At 48.4% G+C, this 23,709-nt stretch overlaps 1 protein-coding gene across 2 annotated transcripts in view; it reads right to left on the bottom strand.

Moving 5' to 3' along the window:
- Positions 1 to 23,709, bottom strand: part of LOC101334013 (olfactomedin-like protein 1) — a 386,099-nt gene that overhangs the window by 31,725 nt on the left and 330,665 nt on the right. Inside the window, exons 13-16 of one of the 2 annotated variants that reach the window (XM_073807906.1) lie at positions 18,721 to 18,852; positions 10,261 to 10,443; positions 6,964 to 7,056; positions 2,163 to 2,274 (exon numbers count right to left, since the gene is read on the bottom strand). In XM_073807906.1, the coding sequence (XP_073664007.1) occupies positions 2,163 to 2,274; positions 6,964 to 7,056; positions 10,261 to 10,443; positions 18,721 to 18,852 (520 nt within the window). The remainder of the gene's footprint in view (positions 1 to 2,162; positions 2,275 to 6,963; positions 7,057 to 10,260; positions 10,444 to 18,720; positions 18,853 to 23,709) is intronic. The other variant, XR_012333203.1, reaches the window with a different exon arrangement.

Here is a 23,709-nt window from a genome sequence, read left to right as displayed (position 1 = left end):
GTAGCAGAAGAGAATTTAAAATGAGAGAAAAAAGGAAGTCTATAGCTGAACAGAGACAGGGCAAGAATGATTATGTAAACAAGAGTCAGGTACTTGGCTCAATTTAGAAGGTCACAGTCGGAATCGACTAACAGTGTTTAGCTGGATCTATAAGTATGTTAAAACAAACGCTACTGTTAAGGAAAGCAATCTTCGTTCATCATAAGCCTACAGAATTTCTCTATGGGCCAAGGGATCTTTGTAAGTCTGTGGTGGACAACACACTGCCTTCTCTCACCTTGGACCCAAGAGACTCTCTCGAATTCTTCCCAAACTAGTCTGGAGAGCCAGGTCAAAGGCTAAAGCCTAAAGGAGCTGGGGGTCTTTCTGCCCAACATGTGGAGGTCTAAGAATTAACACATAGCTAGTTTTTCCAAGTAAAGCCCTATAGCCGTCCCCAGATTGGGTACTACAGAGAATAGGGATGTCTACGTAAGAGAAATACAGCAGACAAGGGGACAAAAATAGGTATAGTCACCCCATCTCCTTTCGGGATGCTTGCTACAGCCGGCAAGAATAGGAAGAATGGATTTAGGACTTTGTGTAACTAGTTGTAGGGATTCAGCTTCAGAGGGAGGTGCAGAGTGCTGTTCACTATCTTAGGCTCTTGACGGCTAAAGATCAGCTTGGAAACCCAGTCTGTGGAGGGGAGGGCAGTAAACTCCAGACGAAGGCTGGCAAACCTCGATGCCTTGGGCAGGCCGCAGCCAGAGCAAGGCCCCGAGCACCAGCTCCAGGAGGCGCCTGGTGATGGAATGCGGTGGGGCCTGGAAGGCGAGGCCTGTGGGGAAGCACAGAGTGCAGGGGAAGCCTGCCTGGCCCACAAGTCAGGGCCTGGGGAGCTCTCTATGCAAGTTTAGCATCACAGACAGTCTAGAGTATCTCAGGGGTCTCCGGTCTCCACATTAAGCCATGGCAAGTAGGTGACATACTCAGTGGCTTGAGAAGACAAAGGCTGGCAGAGGGATGAGCACATGGGTCACTAATTTCCTCCTCCCGCCTAAGCCATTGTTTTAGGGCTGCACAGCTTCCCCACCCCCGCCAGGGATCCAAGCTAAGTGGTGCTGGTGCCGAGGCCCAGCTGCAACTGTAGTGGGGCTAGTTCACAGGGCTCCCCAGCACTGCTCTGCAGCCTGGGGGCCAGAGGAGAAGCTGGAGGGCGTGTGATCATTTTGTGTATAAGGCAAATAGCTGTAAATATCAAATACGCATTAAGAATACTTGAGGATTTAGTCTCTATTTTTAATCAGCAAGACTTGAACTCCTCAGGGACCATTCACCATCCTTTCACTTATTCAATAAATATTTCTTAGGAGCCATGGGCTGAATGCCATGTGAAGCTCTGTGGATATGGTCTCAAATAAGAGACACAGTCACTGCCCCAGAAGGAGGATGACAGTCTATATAAGACCTCACAAAATACAACACTGATCAATTACAATAAGTACTATGAAAGAAAAAGAGTGCTGAGCTTGAGAAAAACGGGGGCACCTAGTTGAGGTAGGGTGGCCAGGAAAGGTCTTCCTGAGAGGTAACATTTAAGTTGAGATCCAAAGGATGGGAAATAACGCATCTGTTTCTGTAACCTCAGGCTCTTATGTGAGTACCAGGCAGGGCTCCATTCAACGACTGAGTGAACTGCTAAAGCCTCTTCTTCGGTAATAACACAAAGACAAGTCCTTTCAATTAAGGGAAAGAGTAAAAGCCCCAGAGGCAGCTGCACAGAGAGCTTCAATGGTCAGAGTGCATCTGAGAAAAGCCTTCAGAGCTGAGTCCTCCGGACAGGGGAGGGGTTCACGGTAATGATTCCACTGAGTCCTCCGGACAGGGGAGGGGTTCATGGTAATCATTCCACTGAGTCCTCCGGACAGGGGAGGGGTTCATGGTAATGATTCCACTGAGTTCTCCAAACAGGGGAGGGGTTCATGGTAATGATTCCACAACAGAGCTGGGCTTTATAGGCCCATGCGTGCACACATGAACACACACACGTACGTACGTTCGTGCACATTTCATGCCTCCTCACACAGCAGTACACACACCCAGAGACACACATGCCCACTTATAAGAGAGGGCCCAGGGCCAAAGGGCAAACTGCATTCGGTCACAGTCAGCCCAGTTACCTTTCTCTGCATGGTCATTGTGCAGAGCTGCAGTCCGGGAGAGCTGACTGTGCAGACGCTCAATTTCTGCATCCTTCAGGGCTACCTGCTCTTGCAGCTGGGCTACCTCAGCCTGGAAGAGAAAAAGCCATCCTACCAGCTCAGAGGGACTACCAGACCATGACAAAATACCTCAAGTCAGAGCCCAGGGCCAGTGGGTCCGAGGACACATTAGGAAGTTAGGAGCAAAGCTGCCAGAGGTGAGCAGTGAGAGGTGTTCACCGCCCTCCCCACAAGGTGGAGCTCTGCGGAATGAACGCGCTCTTCCTGGCCACTGAGGACATGCCCGTGGCCCTGGCCATCCATCTGCTCTTTCTCCTGCATCCTCCTGCCTGACCAGGCTCTTTCCCTCCCATGCCTTCTGCAGCCAAAATAAGTCAGAGGCCTGAGGAGGTGGGAACGTGCTCAATGGGAGGGCTGCCCTTGGTCCAAAGATGGATATTCTCTTTCTGGACACGGTCTTCCTTCTCCCAAGATATTCTGCAGTAGCATGTCCGTAAACCACTGTAACAAGTACGTTCATCTTTCGTTTTTCCACCCCATACAGGAAATACAGTGGAAATCAATCGCTACTAGTAGACAATGAGTGAGCCAAGAGTTCCCTCCCTCAAACTCTCCCACCCTGAATGCATAGCCACTGCCTCTGCCCAACCTCAGACATCTATGCTCCTTTACCCAAATGAAATTACATGCAAGCATTGCATACAGCATTCAGGTGTGCTGAGTGGACGTACTTTTGTAAATCAACACAGGCGCACACACACATTCACGTGGGCAGCAGCACTGGGTGGTTCTCAAGTCTCTACTAGCAGATTAAACTGCACACGTAACAGCAAGCCAGGTGGTCCCTGTGCTCCCATACTGATTAGAAGGTCAGAACTGGGTAGCTCCCGTCCTGAGAGGCACGCTGGCTTTGGAGTTAAACTTGGATTCTCTCATTTCCTAGTTGGGTAAGTGGTTTAACATTTCTGAGTCTTGGTTCATCTATAAAACCAGGAAAACAGCATTTAGCACACGGGGCTGCAGTAAGGAGTAAATGTAGTAAGGGTTATGAACAACTTAGTCTCATGCTCAGTAGACAGTGAGTCCTCAATAAATGCCACTTCTGTTGATACTCTCATCCTATTCCTTCCCTTATGGATAACTAGTTAGGTCCCTGAGCATCAAACCAGACCAAGAGGGGCTTCCCTGGTGGCACAGTGGTTAAGAGTCCGCCTGCCAATGTAGGGGACACGGGTTCGATCTCTGGTCCAGGAGGATCCCACATGCCGCGGAGCAACTAAGACCGTGTGCCACAACTACTGAGCCTGCACTCTGGAGCCCGTGAGCCATAACTACTGAAGCCCGTGTGCCACAACTGCTGAGCCCATGTGCCACAACTACTGAAGCCCGTCTGCCTACAGCCTGTGCTCCGCAACAAGCCAAGCTACCACAGTGAGAAGGCTGCGCACCGCAATGAAGAGGGGCCCCCATTGCTGCAACTAGAGAAAGCCCACGTGCAGCAACGAAGACCCAACTCAGCCAAAAATAAATAAATAAATAAATAAAATAAAATCTATAAAAAAGAAAAAAACAAAACAGACTAAGAAAGGGGGTGAGAACCAACTCCCAGCCAGTCAACGGCACACACAGCAGAAGCTTCTACTCTGGGCACCCGCCCCCCATGTGGTAGCCCAGTCGGGCCCCACCTTTATTCTGCAAGGTTACGGTATGGGCTCGTCCTATCCCGAGGCCATTTTTGAACAAGTCAAGTAATCAAATGAGCACTGGTCCTGTTGGCGGCCCTTCCACCAAACAGGCCTGTGTTCATCTTCAGGACACACGGGCTGAGAGCCTACTCTCCATCGCCCCATGCTCACTGCGTTCTTACATCAACCCTCACGCAATCCTCACAGGAAACCACGGGAGGAAGCAGTACCCCTGCATGTCACCGGGGAGAAAACAGGATTAGGGAAGGATTCGACTCCCAAGTCACAGAGCTATTCAGCGACCAGGCCAGGACGTGAACCCTGCCTGCTCGAAAGCCAGGGCTCCACCCAGCCTAGGCTGTCTGCAGCTGAGTTAATAGCACAGATGAGGGCTCCTCGTATGGGGAGAGGGCTCCCTGAGCCCACCTCAAGGTTCTGGACAAACCTTCCCTAACATCCCCAAAATGGGCCCATGTAAAAACAAAGAGGTGGCAAAGGGGTGGGTTTCCTTACCCAAAGTCCCTACAGAGCACTGTCCTTTGCTTGGTTTCCACCCACAGAGGACAGAGAGCTGGGTCCTGCTGTACCAAACGGCTTGCAGAGACTCGCGGCCACGGGCAGCTTTGCACAGCTAAGCCAGGGCCTTGGAGCCCATGGGCTTACGATTGATGGCGACAGTGGCTTCTGAAAATATTAGCCTTGGGACTCAATCCAAATGCCTCTCATTTCTACAAGGGCCAGAATATTCTTGGAAGATATTCTCTTAACTTTTCTTGCACCTTCCACACCCATTTCTCTCCTTCCCTGTAGACAGGGTGAGAGCTGTTAGGAATCCGGATGCCCGATTCTTGTCTGCGGGCCCCACAGTGGACACCAGTGATGAGATGCTATCAAGGCAGAGCCCAGGCTCTTCTTCTGAGGCCTGCCTCTGGGTGAAGTCATTTATTTACAACTCTACAGACCAAGTGGCTGGGCCCAATCTCCCATGTGCCCATTTTCACAGAATAGGCCAGAAATGACAGGTCCTCTCTTACGCTGAGAAAGGTATCTGTCCCTAAGCTGGGAAGTCTACCACAGCCCAGAGGCCGTGCACCTGACCATGGGGAAAAGTATGCTACTGCCATGGCCACTGAGGCTGGAGCTGTGTGGTGAGAGGCCTGGGACAAAGCCAGGCAGAGATGGGGGCTCTGCCTCCCTGCAGATCCTGGGCCTTATTAAACCCAGGGACCCCGCCCTACCGCCGCTGCACCGAAAGATGAAGCACACTGACGGACTGAGAAGCTTTACACAGAAAATGGAAGAACTTTCAAAAACAAGGCAGGTTTCAACTGCAGGGAATTAGGATGACAGAGGGAAAAGGGCATGAGTTTTGGAATGACACAGATCCAGACCAGAACCTCACCTTGGCCACTCTGAGCCTCAGTTTCCCCACCAGGAAAACGAGGACAATAAATCAATAGACCTCGCTGGGCTATTTTATGGACCAAATGAGAAAACGTGTACAAAGGGCTGGACCCATTCTGGCACACAGGAGGGTCTCCAGACGTGGTGGTTATTAAATAATCCACAGTATCTCAAAGGTCTACATGCCAAGGCGAAGCGCTTAGGTGATTCAAACGAGTTGTTTGGTTTTATAATAGAAGGTGGAGTGTACAACTTCAAAGGTTTCACCAAGACAGGACTCGCTTGAGGGGACCGTGGGGATGGAAGGTTTTGAGCTTTTAGAGAACTGGTGCTCCTAGAACTGGGGGGTGTGAAGCACAGTGCACACAAGGGGACACGTAGATAAGAACAGAGCAGTAGATGATCAAGCAGATTGTCTAGCGCTGGAGCTGACTAGCTGTAAGATCTTGGGAAAGTTGCCTAACTACTCTGTGCCTCAGTTTCCTCATCTGTAAAACAGTTGAGAAAATTACATTTATGCAATAGAATATTATACAGACATCAACATCATGTTCGGAGTTTTCTAATAGCATGGTATAAAATTGTGTATAAATTATCAACATCAAAATTAAGAGAGAGAGAGACCCCAAAAAGAGAAATGCCTGGAAGGAAATATTAATAGTGGTAGCTCCTGGGCAGTTTACGAATGATTTTTATTCTTTTAAATTTTTGTGGTTTAAAATTATCTATAACGGTTATTGTTTTTAGAATCATTTAAAGGTATAGAAAAAATAAAACTGAAAGTACAAACTAGATGTTAAGAAAACTCTAAGAAGTAAAGATGAAGATGCCTACAGGACCATGTGGTAACACCTGTGGGTGGCGCTGCAGAGCTCTCAGTGGAAAGGCAGGCGTGCACCCACCCACCAGAGGGAGCCTGGCCAGCTCCTCAGGCGGAAAAACTGCTTCAGGGTTTTAGAGCTTCCCGCCCCCAACCCCAAAGCGTTAGGCTTCTGCCTGCATGGAAGCCTAACTGTATATGTGAAATTTCCTAATGCCTAAGCGACAGCTAATTCGACGTTTTAAAATACAACGTTCTGGCCAAAACAATAAATGTGTGGGCTGAATCCATTCCAACTATTAGAGGAAATGAAGGAGGAAACTATTAGCGAAAACAAAGGAGGGAGGGATAAAATTTATTTCACGAAAGAATGTATCGTGGGTGTCCTCTAGATAGCAAGCTCCCCAGTTCAATAGAAACATGATCTGGTTACAAAAATATGACAAGTATATATTCTGAGGAATTGCTAAAAATAAAAGCATACCTCTTTCTAGAAACTGATTATTAGAGGGGCTGCTAAATTTAAAATGATGCAGCTAAGACAATGTTGGCATTCATCTGTCCTAGGACTCATCACTCACTCGTAGAGGCCCTGCTTGGCCCAGTGTCAGCCTGGGTGGGGGGGGGGGGGTGCCATGGGACACAGAGAGAGGAAGGAGACTTGGCGACCTCAGCAGCTCATAATCTCATGGGCTTTCCCCAGGAAAAGAGCCCTCCTGGATTAAATCTGTCTGCTCGCACAATCTGGGCACTGTTGCGTGTACACACAGTGGGATCAATTCCCATTCCTCAGCCTTAGGCTACGGCACACCCCAGACCCTCCCCACTGGGCATCAGAACCGCCTTTTACCTTGGTGGCCTTCAGTTTCCATTCATACTGGTTCCGTTCATTTTCCAGCTCTTCCACCTTGATTTTGAGGTGCCGGAGCTCCTGCAGTAACTCCTAGGGGGGTGACGAAGAAAGACAGAGTTCTGATGGTTAAAGAACAGGATTGCTCCTGGGATCTACAACCCTGGGTAACACATGCACAGTGGATACCAAGGCAGGAGCGACCGCGTCAGGCTCCACGCCGTGGCTGGCTCCAATCTTTAAACACGGTCCTCGTTTCAGGAAAAGCTATGTGCCCGTTACAAAACAAAGGCCAGGGAGTTCCAGACAAAAGGAAGAGAAAACTTGCTTCTTCTTTGCAGAACTCGTTCTCCCCGCTCCTTTCTGACATCTGTGTTCCCCGCGGGGTGTGCCCAAATCATGCACGTATGTGTAGGGGGAAGGACAGGTAGGAGTTGGGAGCAAGAGAAACAGAGATGCAGAAATGAGGCAGCTTGTTACAGACAAAGTAGCAGGAAGCAGGCTAACAGGGAGCATCTGTCTGTGCTGGGGGTCGAGGAACCCAGGGGAGGAGGCCGGTGTTCCTGCAAGGCTTCACAGAGGAAGTGACAGCCAGGAGGATAGAAACAAAACGCTAAAAGGACAAATGCTAAGTGTGAAATGCAGAAGCCGGTCTGGGTGTTCCAGTTCAGAGGGGGGGTTGGCTTGAAGAAAGGAGGGAGGGAGGCGGCGTCCAGGGAGAGGGCAGACAGCCTGCTGGGCTGGAGCACAGGATGGGCAGCATTCAGTGGGAAATGGTGGGGCCTTACTGTAAAGGCTTTGGGATGAGAATATGAGGCGATCTGATGCCATGCTTTAGAAAGTAGGGAGCCTCTGAAGGTTGCTGAGTGGGGAAGTGACATTTAAACAACTTGCCGGTGGTGGAGCTGGAAATCAGGGCTGTATCTTCTGACCCCAGGGCCCCTGCTTTCTAAAGTACCCCTTTTTAGTAAAGACACCGCTGAGCACCCTTATCCCAAACCTAGGTTCCTTTAATGGACAAAGGGTCCTGCTGACTGGTTTCTATCAGAAAAATTAGCATAAAAGCGATTACCTCCCATAGACTTTCTGAACTCCAGATTCACATAACAAACTTGCCACAACATCTCCACATGGATGGCACAGAGGCATCTTACGACTGTCATGACCCAAGTGTAACCCTTAATTCCCCCTCACAGACATCCCTGTCTCACTAAATGGCATCTCCATCCTGTGCCAGAAACCTGGGCTCCATCCTTGGCACCTCCTTCTGTCTTCCCCCCCTACATACGTAACTCACCCCCCAAGCCTTCTAAATTCCACCTTCAAGGAAATCACCTGAATCTCTCTTTTATCTCAACTCTAGCATCACTAGCAGTTACTGCTGAGAGCCTGGACAGCCTCTCCACTGGTTGGTCTTCTGTCATCTTGCCCTTCTTGAAGCCATCGACCCCCATGGCATCCAGGGGAACAATACAATTACAGCACAGATCTGATCCTGGCCCTTCCCTGCTCCTCAAAAGCCCATGAACTTTAACCCACGACCAGTACGGCCCGGCCTAACCCAGCACCCTGCCTGCCTCTTGTACTACTGTCTCTCCCCAGTTATGCTCCAGCCACGCTGGATACTTTTTAGTTCCTCTTTCTGACTTGGGCCCTCACACATGCCTCTCCCTCCCTCTGTCTGGAACTTTCTGCCAGGTTAACCCCTGCCCATCCTTCAGGCCGCCACGAGCAAAGCTATTCCAACCTCTACACTTCATCAGGTCCCTCTGCTATACTCTCTTGTGGCATCTGTATAATCTTATATCATTTGCAATTAAACAGTTACTGGTGTGATGGCTGATGGCTAGTTCTCCTACACTGTGAACTCCGTGAGCTTTGCTAACCTCTGGCACATAGTTAGGTATGTGTTATTTCTTGATGAACGAACACTTGCAATTCAAGCCATCATTTAACGGACCTTTGCATCCTGAGACAATCCACCAGAAAGTTCCATTGCTTACACTTGCATTGTGCAGGGAGATTCGCTAAGATTTTCTTATAAATGAGGTGAACATTTGTTGATGCCCTTTTAGAAATGTATCTTCCAAGCTAAGGTTACTGCCTCTGTGATCTGCAACATTAGACTTTAAGGCCTGTTGTGACTTGTAGCAGATCCAGGATCATTTTCTGAGAACATTTCTGGCCCTGCCTGAGGGGACGCCAGGCCTGCTGATGGCAGAACTGAAAGTGTGCAGGTTCCTGCTGAGGAGCTGCCACTGTGGGGACACAGAGCATGATGACCTCCAGGCTCTGTGACCTCTCTGGCACATCCCCTTCCTTCTAAGCTATTTGTTGCCCATCGTGGGCTATAAACACTGGTGCACAGTGTAACTTCTTTTACAAGTCTTTCTGGGGTAACCCACTCACCAGGGGGCATGCCCAGCACCCCTCTCAGAGCTTCCCTTTCCAAATCTACACCTATATCTTGACTCTCAATTTTTTCCCCACCGAGGCCTCCTCCCCTCATGCCCAAGTCTGGGTGGAGATTTCCAACATGTCCCATAGTTGAGTATGGACCATGGCAACTTCCTACAGACATGGCTACTACGCCCTTGACTTTCCCTTGGGCTTCCAAGTCCTCTTCGATAGCGGGCCTTGGAAGCACAGGCTCATCTCTGTGCAGCTGCCACCACAAAGGACCTGGTGACACCAGCGCAAGGGGCCAAGTCCAGAATCCCAGGCAGATACACCCCATAGGGCCTCAAATGTGATCACACGGGAGAGCTTTTCCCGGAAATTCAGATGATGAGAGTTGTCACAGCCTGTGGACACTTGTGTTCTATTTTCTCACTGGGGATAAACCTCTTTAAAAATAAACTTGAGAGGATTATTTTATGATGCCATTTTTTCTTAAATTAAAAAAAAAAAAAATCATGGGAGCTGAAACTTCATTTAATCTCCCAGCCCAGGAGGGAGAACCAGTGTCTGAGTCGTACCTGGGAAGGGGACCCGAAGCTTGCTTTTACACCAACGCCCCGTCACTCAGGGCACCTGACACACCTCATTCCCAGCCCTGAGAGAGATGAGTACTGCCACCGGTCAGAGGGTTGGCCTCGCCGGCTCAGACCCCGTTCAGCGAGGGTCACGGAGCTCAGCTCACATCCCGAGGGGAGCAAGTCCCAAGCTCTGCCCAGAGGTGACCACGGATCCATGTTAAGCCAGCACACGCTGTTCCAGGTAGGAGAAGCCCCAGCCCCTCCGCCAGCGAGATGCCACACACACGCATGCTCTGATATACTTAAGTGTGGTTCCTACAGGTGACCCCTCCCAACGGGCACACTCCTGGCCGCAGGGCTGGGGCCGGGCCGCACCGTCGTCGGCTGCCACCTCCTCAGGGTGGTCCCTACTGAGTGAGAGGCGCTCTTGAATCTGCCTGTGGATGTCCAGCTGCAGCCTACACATCTGCTGCTGCAGCTCACCGATCACATTCAGAACCGACTGTAGGAAGGAAGAGAGAGAAGAAAAGCACGCAGGGTCAGTCAGCGCTCAGACACGGAGCTCCTTAGGAGAGCAGAACAGAAGGATGGAAGTGTACGGCAGGGGGCACACAGCGGTCGCTGTCCGTGACCATATGCTCTCTTCACAGGAACCAAAAGACGTGGCATTTTCCCTGACCTGCCCCATCCGTGGGCCCGTCTGCAGTATGGCCTTCGTACCATACTGGGGGCCGTCCTTGCGTGACAGCGTCTGAGGCGCAGAGTCTAGCAAGAGCGGAGATGGGATCACATACGGATGCATCCCTTCTACACTCGCCGACGCCCTCCCCAAACGTGCCAACACCTGTGCACAGGGGACATACGGCGCACAACACGCGCACGCACGCTACTACGTCCCCAGCCCTAAACGCTCCCTCACACCCGACACCAGACCTGACTCCTCTGTAGCCTCAAGAACATTTTGACCTTTTATGGCAACTTTGGAAAATAACTGCAACCCTTGGAATTCATACCTACTCGGTTCTGAATCCCTTGCGCTAGCAGCTCTGCTGGGCTTTCCTTTATCTACTCCACAGACATCTAGCGTCACTCCACAGAGACCCAAGGCCACAGTGAGCAATGGCGCTCGCAGGTGAGTGAGGAGAAACACGCAAATAGCAATCACAACAGGCTGTAAGTGCTACACCAAGAGGACCATGGGGCTTCCCGGGAGCGGTGAGTGACTAATTCTGCCTGGGTCGAGACAGAGAGATGGGACGAGTCTAAGTGACGTGAAGTAGGCGCGTTCTAGATCCCTTGCCTGTGTGGGGAAGTAAAGGGGACGAGGAGTCACGGGCCTGGCTGGCAGGGTGGAGGATGGTGCCACTCATGGCAACGAGAAACCCAAGAGCCTGGGGAAGACTGCGGGCAGCTGACGGGGCCGGGGCATGGAGTTAAGGAGACAGTTGGCAACAGATCCCGACAGAGCCTAGGGTGGGTGGCAGCCATTTAAAGTGTTTAGCCCGTCTCTGCCCACCTTTACTGACATTCTGAGCACTGGCACCTGGTACTGGGAGGTTTGCCGCCTGGCACCATGAGAACTGTCCAGGCATGCTAGAAAGAGGTTTTCCATCCCCCACAGAAACAGTGTTTCCTAAAAGAAGAATGTAGAAGGAAATGTAGAAGGAAAACTGAGGGTCCGGATGGCAGCTTGGGTCTGAGAGAGCACTGCTAGGGCCCCTACGCCAGCCTGCTCTCCCTCCAGCGATGCCACTTGAACTGGGAGAGCTGCAGATGCAGGCATCGCCGTCATAAGCGGGCTCCTGGCCTCCCAGCCACTCTCTCCTGGAGCTAGCGCACCTGAGTTAGCCCAGAGACAGCCCCACGTTGTCTTTCCCCAGAGTCAGTCGTCAGAGGGTTGGCTTCACCTGCTCATCTGACTTTGGTAAACACCTCACACGGTGCCCTGGCACACGGAGGCCTTCGATAAATGTGAGTTCACTTTCCCCACTGCTTCTCCTTTTGCCACCAAGTGTTTGAGCCATAAGAAATGAAGGAGAGAAACCGGGAGAGCAACAGAAAACACCTCAAGGTCATGCAACACAGTTAAGGCCCACGTGACATTGATCGCTGACAACAAAAGCCCAGTGGCTCTGCACCCTCCAGCATGCTTCCCTTACTGGCCACTCTCTCAGAACCTTTAGTCTCTCCTGGTCACTGGCCCTGCCGGTCTTCACACCTGCTCTTCTCTCTCTTATGTAAGTTTCAAGAACGTCACGGCCCTCACTCTTCTCCTGTTCCCTTCATTGTTGTCTCTCTCAAGTGAGGGGTCTAGACCCGCTGGCCCTGATTTTCATCACCTCATCCCCACCCCCACTCTCCAGGCAGATGAGCTCGAGCTCTATCTCCAGCACAAAAGGGGTCAGCACCCTCCTCGCGGTCAGATCCACACACGCATCCTCTGTCCTCAGGCTGCGTGGCTCCCTCGTCTTACTCCTTACCTTCGGCAGCTCTGCACTACTCAGGTTCTCCTGGCCTCTCTTTTACTCTTTTCCTGCCAACTTATGGATTGCTCCAGTCTGTGTAGGTCTTCATGAATCCCAATGTCAACCGATCCACTTAGTTTCCTTTGGCTTCCTGTCATCACAACTTGAAGGCCTTCTAATATCAGCAGCTAAATTATGGACTAAAAATGCACACCAGGCAGGAGGACCAAAGGCAGATGACATGACCCTCTGCAAAAAAAATCTTCCTAGAGGTAGTCTTAAGATATTATTCATTATCACTTGGGTACCGATATGCCTGTTTTAGCATTCATCCTATATTCCTCTATCTTATCCACAAGACTATCCCAAGCAATGTTTTCGCAGTGCCTCACTGAAGTGAGGATTTACCCAGCCTACCACTACAAGATGCACTCCTGGCCAAACCAATGAGGCCAATTAGACGTAACTTACTCTTAATGGACACAGATCCCTACTTTGTCTTCTCACAAACCATCATAGGGTTGACCTCAAACTCAGTAGACTGAATTTTATAGAACCCTTCTAACTTTCTTTGCCATTTTGAAAAAAGAGAAGGAGGAGGAGGAGAAGAAAATGGTTACTTCCAGTTTTTCAGCAACTCACTTGATTTCTCCGATTCCTTAAAATTCACTTATAAACAAGCAGCCTGGGGACTGCTGTCCTAAGTTCTGTGCACCTGTCAGAGGTATCAGTGGAACCAAGCCTATTCTTTCTTTGATCTTCTTGAGAACATAACTTTAAAGGAAAATCTTCCCATTGTCCTCAGAACTGTCCCTTTCAGTGGGGTTTGATCTTCCTGATGCTGTTCGTGCAGGTGCACTTTTCTCCATCCTTCCTACCTTTTGTACAAGCCCCTTTGAAAACTGGTTCCTCTCAAGGTACCTCTACCTTTTCCTTTTTATTGGTATATTATTTGTGAGGTTGCACAGTCAGAAATAAGTATATTTTTATGTAGTTCAATATCCTTGAGTCATCGCTTCTATTTCTGAACTTTCAAAGGTATGATTTCCAAGGTCCACAGTGCATGTCTGGCTATGCCGCGTTCTCCCCTCCCTCCCTGTCATGAACTCTCAAAATAACAATGGCCACTCTCTCAAGAGACCCATCACTTTCACTTCATAAACTAGTTTCTAGCTTTGCTTCAGCATTAGAGCCAGAGTGGCAGATTGCCTGGTTTCTTTATCTACATTCAGGGCAGAAACTATAAATGGGGGGGGGGGGGGGGTGGAAGGCAAAAACAAAAACCAACCCTTCAATACCTAGGTGTTGGGTAGGAGTTTATTTATTTATTTATGTATTTATTTTGGCTGCGTTGGGTCTTCGTTTCTGTGCGAGGGCTTTCTCTAGTTGCGGCAAGCGGGGGCCATTCTTCATTGCGGTGCGCGGGCCTTTCGCTACCGCGGCCTCTCTTGTTGCGAAGCACAGGCTCCGGGCGCGCAGGCTCAGTGGCCATGGCTCACGGGTCTAGTTGCTCCACAGCATGTGGGATCCCCCCGGACCGGGGCACGAACCCGTGTCCCCTGAATCGGCAGGTAGACTCCCAACCACTGTGCCACCAGGGAAGCCCCCCTCTCCTCTCTTAATAGGTCTTTTCTCTCCCATAGGGCCGAGCCTTTTGTAGTGGTGTTTTCAATCTTGGGTCCCACATCATAAAGTCCAAGTGACATTTATGAGGTTCTAATCCCCGTTCTGTAATCTCAACTCACTTTATTACTCTTGCTTTGCCAACCGTCAAAGTTTTTGTTTCGGGGCTTCCCTGGTGGCGCAGTGGTTGAGAGTCCGCCTGCCGATGCAGGGAACGCGGGTTCGTGCCCCGGTCCGGGAAAATCCCACGTGCCGCGGAGCAGCTGGGCCCGTGAGCCATGGCCGCTGAGTCTGCGCATCCGGAGCCTGTGCTCCAAAACGGGAGAGGCCACAACAGTGAGAGGCCCGAGTACCACAAAAAAAAAAAAAAAGTTTTTGTTTGTTTGATGGTTCTTTTCGATGTGAAACTAACTACTGGGCACTTCCCATAATCATAGTCTTTCCCACCCCATCCTACCTGTTAAACTTGTTCACAACTTTACTTAGTTGTTTCTCTCCCGCTTCCTTCATGCTCAGTTTAATACTGTCCTGCACTCTGATACATAGCAGGTGGGAATACCACCTCCACATCTGTCAAAATGTCAAGTGTGTTGGACCCTTTGACCCTTCCATTCCACTTCAATATCCTCACACATTTACACATTTATTCACAATAGCATTATTTGTAAGGGCAAACACTTGGAAACAACTTAAATGTCCACCCGAGAGAGAACTGGTTAAATAAATGAGGGCATAGTCAGAGCGTAACATAATATGTAAACATAAACATGAATGAGAAAGGTTTTTTTTTAACGTACTTGATATGAAACAAGCTCTATGACTGCTCAATTAAAAAAAAAGAAAGGTCTAGAATAATGTGTATCTGTGCAAATATGAGGGAAAGAATTTATCCATATAAATTTGCTTGTCCATGCATAAGATAACTCCGAAGGATACAAAACAAACTGACAACATTGGTGTCTGACTGCTGGCTGGGGAAGGAGAGGTTTTGATGCATATACCTTTTTGAACTCTTAATTTCTGAATTGTTGGAGTACATTTCCTGTACAAACAAAAATGAGTAAACAAAATAAAAACAAGAATAATAAAACTCTCCTAAGTCAGGCCAGCTGTTCTCTGAGCAAACACAATCTTCCCAGCCTTTGCTCTGTACTCCAGGTTCATCATTCCCATTGCAACAGTTCAGAAATCAGAATCCCTCCCCTTCCAAGGTCCCACCCATAGGAAGAAAGGAAGCAGGACACCTGTGCTGTAAGACATTCCATTTTCTACCAGGAAATCCTAGAGCTCGTTTCCAGTTCTCTTCAGGCTTATGTATGTCCCTGATCAATTGGGCTGACTTCATTTCCAAGCACATGCTGGATCCCTGTTCCCTTCTAGAAAGGCTGCTCCGCTACTACACGCAGAACACTTTGGATCTCACAGAGGGATCCAGCTGCAGGCCTCCCTGCACCCCCAGTGCTTAGGGAAGCCACATGCCCTTCTCCAAGGAAGATCTCTCCAACGGACATGCCTTTGATAGGTGGGCCACCCCGAGGTTTTCCTTTGCCTCTGGATCTCTTTCCTTCATGTGCCACCCTCCTAACTGTGGTATTTATTTTCCATGTTGGTTACTTTTCCTGCAGTCCTGCTTTTCAGGAGTGAACCCAATTCGTCCAATCTTGGGTCTCCTGAAATGACCCAGGACCACTGCGAAAGGCTCAGGAGAAAAGGTACAGTAAACAGGAAATCCAGTATTCACCCACGTCTCATAAGGGTCGCCACGGACTCCTGAGCGAGGCTATCAGGATTGTCTCCATTTAACAAGAAACCTACACCTCAAAGTCCTTAGGTTTATAGACAAACATTTGTAATCACTTCCACAGCTGACTACAGGGCGGCAGGGTACCTGCTTAGGATAAAGCCTGAGCCACACAGAGAAAGTTTATTTCAGATCTGGCTACCTCAGAAAAGTCCTGCCTCTTTTAAACCACAAGCAATCAGGCTTTAGGCTAAGCACATTCACTGGAAAAACAGCAGCAGTGTAGGATGGGAAGCAACATTCCCTTTATTCATACAACTACAACCTTGATGACCCCAGCTAGCCAAACGTCTCCCTCAAAATAAACAGCTCCACCACGCACATGACAGTAGTGCAGCTAGCTTCAGCAGTCCTGTCCATGGTTGTAAGCCTAGGGTGTCCCAGATAGTTACAAACAGTGGTAGAGAGTCTGAGCATACCAGTAAAGATTATGTTTAATGACAAGAATGAGAATGTTGCTTCAGGTCATATGGCCGTTGTTCCCTGATTATCACAAGTTTGAACAGCCTGAAAAACTCCTCCACGTGGAAACCTAATGTTTGTACTAGCAACTGGGAAGGGCTGTTATCGGGTAGGACTGAGGCCAGCAGCTCAGGGTCTATGGTGCCTCATGCACGAATAGTCTAATGGAAAACAAAAGCAAAGATTCGGATTGAAAAATAATCCTTCAGAAAAGAAAAAATAAAGCAAACAGTAGAATGACTGCCTTAGCTGTGCTTGGCCCAGAAGTGGGAGCTCCCCTTCCTTCCCTAGAAAGGAACTGAGCTGCTCCAGCTCGGTACTAACTCAGCATTCTGCCACCATGGACTGACTCTCATGCCCACACACACCCATGCGTGGGTCCATGTCCCCTACAGTGACTGGTTCAGAACCAGGCACGTGACCCAAATTGGCCCACTGATATGCAATCCTGGGGTTTTGCTGGAATCTTTGAGAGAGAGAATGTCTCTCTCTGCAGAGGTTGCTAGGCTAGTAGGATCTAAAGCTGCTGACGGCCATCTTTGTCACCACATACAGAGAGCCTTCCTGAGAATAAGGCTAAAACAGAACCGAATGAGACACTAAGCCTGATTTCTAAGACACGGTAAAGCCAGCTGGATCTAGTGATATCAGCTTTTTAAACCCTAGACTATTCCAGTTGTGTGACCTAATAACCCTCTCCCTCTTTCCTTTCTTTCTTTTCCTTGTTTCCCTCGCTCCCTCCCCTCCCTCCCTCCCTCGGTTTTGAGTTGTCTCTACCACTCTAAGCCTTCTTACAGAGTTTATTCAATTCTGCCCCCAAGCCTGAATGTATATCCCCACGTGATCACACATTTTGAAACATTGGTAAAATAATTCTAAACCTGTAGAAAATCTAATTGCTTCTCCCTGAACATTTAAGAAGCACAGTCTATTTAACACTTCACACAGATAAGCTTTGACTCTGCGTGAACGTAGAAGTCAATAATGTAGCTAGGTCGACATTTACATTTCTCGCATGCTTAAAAACACAATCAGTAAGTAACTGATAAAAGCTAGTTATCCAGCACTACGCTAAGGACGACACACATACATTATCTCATTCCTTCCTCGGAACAACTGAGCAAACAGGAAGTACCACTATCTCCATTTTACAGAAGAAGAAATAGAGGTTTGGGAGGTTAAATTACTTGCCTAAGATCGCAAACCTACTGAGTAGCTGAGTTTGGATTCCAGCCAAGAGGTCGGATTCAAAAGCCTGCATTCTTCATCACTAGAAGATAGTGTCCTCAGCGTAACGGAGATAAATTTTCTTTTGGCAACTATACTTCTTCCTAATGAGCATGTTCTCAAAAGCAATGCAAGGAATATGCCCCACATATTAGAAGTGTCTCAATCACCAGTGTTTACCCAGTAAACACAGAAATGTGCCAGGTTTCCGGGCATGATGGTGTTGGTGCTTAACTGAATGGAACAATGTCCACCTTTAGATGTTAGAGGTGCCTGAATGGAAGAGAGGATGCCAGATCCTATGATAGAGACTTAGCTTTGGTGATTTTTTTTTTCGACTTCATCACACAGTTACCCATTTTACAGATAAAGAAATTGAAGTTCAGAGAGATTAAGTAGTTCACTTGCTGAAGTTCAAAGAGCTATTAAGCATTTAGGTCCGTAATTGAGCCAAGGTGTTTCTAAACCTAAAGGCTATTCTTTCCACAGCTCACAATGCACAGTGTACAAATACAGGGAACTTGTAGGTAGAGGCACACGGAAGGTGGTTATCTAAGGTTAAAATGGACTGTTCTGAGCTCTGAGCCTAGAATTTATCCAAAACATTTATCCAAAAAAAAGAGTCTGGCATGCTGTAGTCAATGGCATATGGAGCCTGAGAAAACAAAAACGAGATACAGGAAAACATTCTAAGAGAAAGCCTGTGCATGGGCTCACCCATAGGAGCCATCAGGAGGAAAGAAACACATAATCTAAGGGTTGCATCTGGGTCTGTGAAACGCACATCAAAGAATGTCTCTAGACTCCATGGACAACGATGCTGGCTTACTGAGCAGCTGACTTCATCCAATACGCGGTCATCACCTTGGCTCTCACAGAAGACATCTTGGTCTCTCCAAGTCTTGCCTGATCCTTCCCCCACTACTGCTTCCCTTTCCATCCTTGTCAGCAGCTTGAGGGAGGATACAGCCTTAGAGCCAAAACTGGGTGGTTTGGGCACTGCTGAAATCTGCAGCCACAGCAAAACCTGATAACTTGGTATTAACAGATCATTGTGTCTCTGGTGCATAGATGTTTCTGGCACCCAGTGGCTGCCAGGCTTGGGGTTGACCAGATGGGCCGAAGCCACATTAGGCTAGCTTCCCCTGATCTGAGCTTTGGACAGTATGGGTACCCCTAGAAGGTGGTGTATCACACTCACCTCTGCTTTTTTCTGCTTCTCTTCCTGCTCTCTCTGCTCCTTCTCCATGCCCACCAGCTTGAGCTTCAGCTCAGACACTTCAGTCATCAGATCGAGCTTCTGAGTCTCAAGAGATGTACGACTTAGCAGCTCCTGCAGGCAAAAACAGACCTCAAAATCATAAACCTCCATGGCAATAAGAACGACTCTACCTCCATCCATAGGACATAAGGCAATCTCTACATTGTACGATGAAACCGCTACATCTGAGCCACGGTCCTATAGGGGACAGACCTGGGCTGATGCTGGGTCACTCAAGGGTAGCATGGCCCGATGCTACCCACTGTGCTCTGAGTCAATGTGAGCTACATTTCTCAAAAAGCACATTTGTCCATAGAAACCATCATTCATTCTTTCCAGGTAGAGAAAAACGGATGGGTCTGCTCAACGAATGAATTTCTCCATGTCTATCTTTAAGGCAAAGCAGATCCTCTCCACCAAAACAAACAAAAGACCAGCTTAGGTTAACATTATATTTTTCAAAACCAAAGTTTCCATATCACCTCCTGGGCTCAGTCAATATTCAGCCCAGTCTTCCACACATGTCGTTGGAAGACCTTACTGCAAGGAACCTAGAAGGGAGCTAGGACATAAAGTAGATATTCAATGAGTATTTATTGAATGGTTATAGTAGAATCTTATTTATGTGATATGTATCTTTCCTAGAATGTAAATAAGAAAATTGTTCTTTGCTTATTTTGAGGACAGACTGGGGAGGTTATTAGTAGTCCTGCCAAGCCTAAAACAGTAGCAGACAACAACCTGTCATTAATATATACACTTAATAAGCATAAATAAGACAAAACAAAGGTGATAGGTGAAACACCTGCTCAGCACTACTAGGAATTATGAAGGACCTCAAAAGCCAGGAGCACTTCCCAAAGTCCTGGGGTAACATTTCTCCATTGGCAAAAGGCGATGTTGTGTGAGATCCCAAATCTTGGCACCTGGAGACATTGGATACACAGGTCCTGGCAAGGAGACCATGATATGATGCTAGGAGGGTAACCGGCCAAATGAGCTGATGGAAAGGACACAACATCCCGCCAAGGTCTGAAATTTCCTTATCATCTTGGGCAACCCAACCCTAGTACAAGAACAGTCATTTCAACAATCTGACCCTACAGCCATGCTTTCACGTTCTGAACTGTCCTCAACTCATAAAACCAAACCGCATGGATCAGAGATTTTAACTTGGAAAACATGACTCCCTGGGCAAAAGGCCATCAGTACCTCAGAAAGGTGGGCTACAAACTGTCCGTCTGCTAACCTGAGGGAGAGCATCCAGAAGCCAAGGAATTCAGCAAAATGAGCTTAGTACTGGGCTGAGGAGCCCAGCTCTTCCTGGGCCAGCCAGACGTGAAGCTGGCTTACAGGGCAAAGGCAGCAGCAGTGCCATGCCAGAACTGCGGGCTGCTTGGTCAGGAGGACTTAGCCAGCTAAGTATGTCCAGTGTTGGGACTGGGGGTGGGTGGACAGAGATGCGCTGAGTGCCTCCCCTGTGCTAGACACTGTTGGGTACTTTACATACATCCTCTCAGTAAACCCTCCCAGGGATGTGGCAGTCAACATTACTATCCCTATTTTACAGATGAAGAAACGGGCCCAGAGACTGGCCTGTCTTGGCCAAGGGCACACACCAATCAACAGCAGAGTTAGTTTTAAAACCGAAGTCTGTTTGGCTTCAAAACTCATTTCTGTTTAATGTATCCCATTGTTTCCCAAACAGAGAAAGAAGTCCAAGAATTTCAAGGGAAATAAAAAAATACATGCTGGGGCTTCCCTGGTGGCGCAGTGGTTGAGAGTCCACCTGCCGATGCAGGGGACACGGGTTCGTGCCCCGGTCCGGGAAGACCCCACATGCCGCGGAGCGGCTGGGCCCGTGAGCCATGGCCGCTGAGCCTGCGTGTCCGGAGCCTGTGCTCCGCAATGGGAGAGGCCACAACAGTGAGAGGCCCACGTACCGCAAAAAAAAAAAAAAAAAAAAAAAGTGTTGAAAAAAGCCAATCAACAAATATTCACTGAGCCCAGGAAAGAGCTGCTCAAACTGTTAAGAATTTGTTGAACACATACTGTCTACTAGGGCCTGGTGCTAAGGCTACGCAGGCCATAAAAGGCCCAAAAATGTTCTTCCCTGGGTGAGGAAGATGGGATTTCTGGGTCTTGAGTATCTTAAGATATAATCCTTCCTAATGCCGCCTGCTCGTTATGAACATCCTTCTCCCTCTTCCCCACCTTCCCCTTTGCCTCCACCACCTCATTCTGTGTCTTTCTCTCCATCCTTTCATTTAGCTGTTTTGTTCCAGAAATGATTTGAGGTAGTTTGCAAAATAGACAACTCAAGTTAAAAAATAGGGCTTCCCTGGTGGCGCAGTGTTGCGAGTCCGCCTGCCGATGCAGGGGACACGGGTTCGTGCCCCGGTCTGGGAAGATCCCACATGCCGCGGAGCGGCTGGGCCCGTGAGCCATGGCCGCTGAGCCTGCGCGTCCGGAGCCTGTGCTCCGCAACGGGAGAGGCCACAACAGTGAGAGGCCCACGTACCGAAAAATAAATAAATAGAATAAACCGTAAAAATTAAAGCGGGTAAGGAAAGAAGGTGAAGCCAGAGTGACTGTCGGCATAAAACTCATACCCTAAAGTTCTATTCACAGCTGGAGATGGAGTACAATGTGTTTGTGAGCTTCCCAGCCAGCAGTGCAAAGGGAAAAAGGGACGATTCTAGAACTCAAGGTCCATGGGATAATAACAACTGCTTTGGAGTGCTAAGAACTCAGAAAATCTTCTTCCATGAGACTTCCATCATTTGTTCAACTACCAGATGCCAAGGCCTAGGGATAGGAGAGTTAAAAGTACAGCCCCTGTTGAGCTCCTGAGTCTCTTAAAAAGGTATTTAATGCAGTTGTCTACTGACCAGCATTCAAGATACTGCCTCGGTGGAATGTAAAAATGCCTCAGAAGGCATCTCTCTTGAAAGCTAAGAATCTACTCTGCTTTCATGATTTCCAGAATCCCTCTGGCTGTTTTAACTGCCAGGTTGTAATTGGTCATACCAATGTTCCAGTTAATGAGGATAATATTCTAATTGGTTGCATTAAAATTCCAATGGCCATTCCAATTGGTCATGCCAGGGTTCTGATTGGTCACACTAACATTCCAAGTGGACATTTCAATTAGACACACCAAAGTTTTAATGAGAAGCCTGGGGCTGCTTAATTGCACACAGTCCACTGATAACAAAACTTCTCCTTACTGTCTCCTAGATTCTATTAGCATGTGCTTCCCCCTTTCATTATCATCACCCCTGGTCCTTGTCATCAACAAGTACTGTCCTACTCCCTGAACTCAAAATCAGCCTTTGACAGCCTTATCCCAGCCCAGCCCCACTTCCCCATCTCCAGGCCCGGCAAGGCCTCCAGCCACTGTTATGTACTGTGACCTCTATCCTAGTTGTCTTAATAGGATTTAAATACCCTACATTCTAAACTGCTCTTTCTACTTCCAGCAGAAACCGAACCCTGAGGTTTGCATGACATGACACGTCCTTCCCAGTCCTCTCAAGTAGAGGCCGTTCTGCTCCAGCAACCCAACTTACAGAACACCTTTCTCCCAGTTCAACACTGCTTCTTCCAGATCTCCTACCTCTGCCCTCCTCCTCCTCTAAGGCAGCACCATTCAGTTAAGTCACGTTTTCCCCAAATACCCAGACCCCAAGATAGTCCCCCATTTCCACTGATTATCCTTGTTAATCAATCTTTCACTCAGGGTTCACCCTGGTTTCACATTTCTTGACCTTGACACCGACAGGCTTTGCTTCCACCTCAGTTCAGCTTCTCAGTAGTATGGCCACAGCCTGACCCTCGTCTTGATCCGGAACATGTGTCCTTCACTTCTAAAATCTTCAACTCTGAAATTCTCTCCTCTGGCCACAATCCTCTGACTTTTCAACTGGCCCATTTAGTCACTCAAATCATCTTCAATTTCTTCTTCTGTGGCTACCAGTTACTTAACAACTCCCTATTTTCCTAGTTTATCAACTTCCTTTAAGTAGTATTTGCCTCCTTACCCACCCTGTACCTTAAGGCTTATCATTTCAGTTGTATCATTTCTGCATCAGAAAATTCTTCCTGACTCATCCTTGCCCCTAGATCTGAAGTGTACTCGCTTCACCAGCACCCACTCCATGCCAAACCTCAAAGACTTCTGTCTATGTTTCCACTCCCCACGGCCTGAGAATTGCTGGTAAGTCACTTAATGATGCCAATTGGTTTCCACACAAATTTACGCTATCTAATTACAGCCGATCTTCCAACACTGCCTGGCAAAACTTATATTCATCTCTGGCTGGTTCCTTTCAGAGATTGTTCCAGATCTTTTCCATTCTCCTCGAGCCCTAAACCCCACCCTATCCCCTTCTTCTCCTTAAATAACCTATTTACTGAAGATATCATCTGATCAGTCACTGAACTTACATCCTTCCTATTTCAAAGTTCCCAGAATCGTCTCTCATTCCTCTCTCCTGAATCCGTGTCTTACAGAAGGCAAGCCCGCACCTCCTTTCCGAGGTTAGTCTGACATAACTGCACACAGCCGACTTCTCTGTCAGGTTCTTCTGTCTTTAAAAACTGTTCCCAACCCAATAAGTTTCCAGGTTGCACATTAAAAGCACATGTTAAAGGACACAAAGATTCCAGAGTTTGCTGCTGAGTTGCTCCACCTGACCCACCTTCCTGTTGCTGACCAGTCTTCCATGCCATCCTCATGCAGCTTGAATGAAGATTCAGGTAACTCCCTGGTTAACCAGTAGCTTTTGGCTTTGTTCTCCGAGTCCTGGTCCTGTTTCTCCCTCTAGCCGGTAGTGCAGAACGCCGCCTGCTCACAGGGACCTGGGTCCTCCCTCCCCTCTGTACTGCCTTTGAGGAAGTTCTCACCAAGTCTACACTACTCTGGGG

The sequence above is a fragment of the Tursiops truncatus genome, chromosome 8, assembly GCF_011762595.2.
Source record: "Tursiops truncatus isolate mTurTru1 chromosome 8, mTurTru1.mat.Y, whole genome shotgun sequence".
NCBI classification, from domain to species: domain Eukaryota; kingdom Metazoa; phylum Chordata; class Mammalia; order Artiodactyla; family Delphinidae; genus Tursiops; species Tursiops truncatus.
This window is presented reverse-complemented; position numbering and strand designations above follow the sequence as displayed.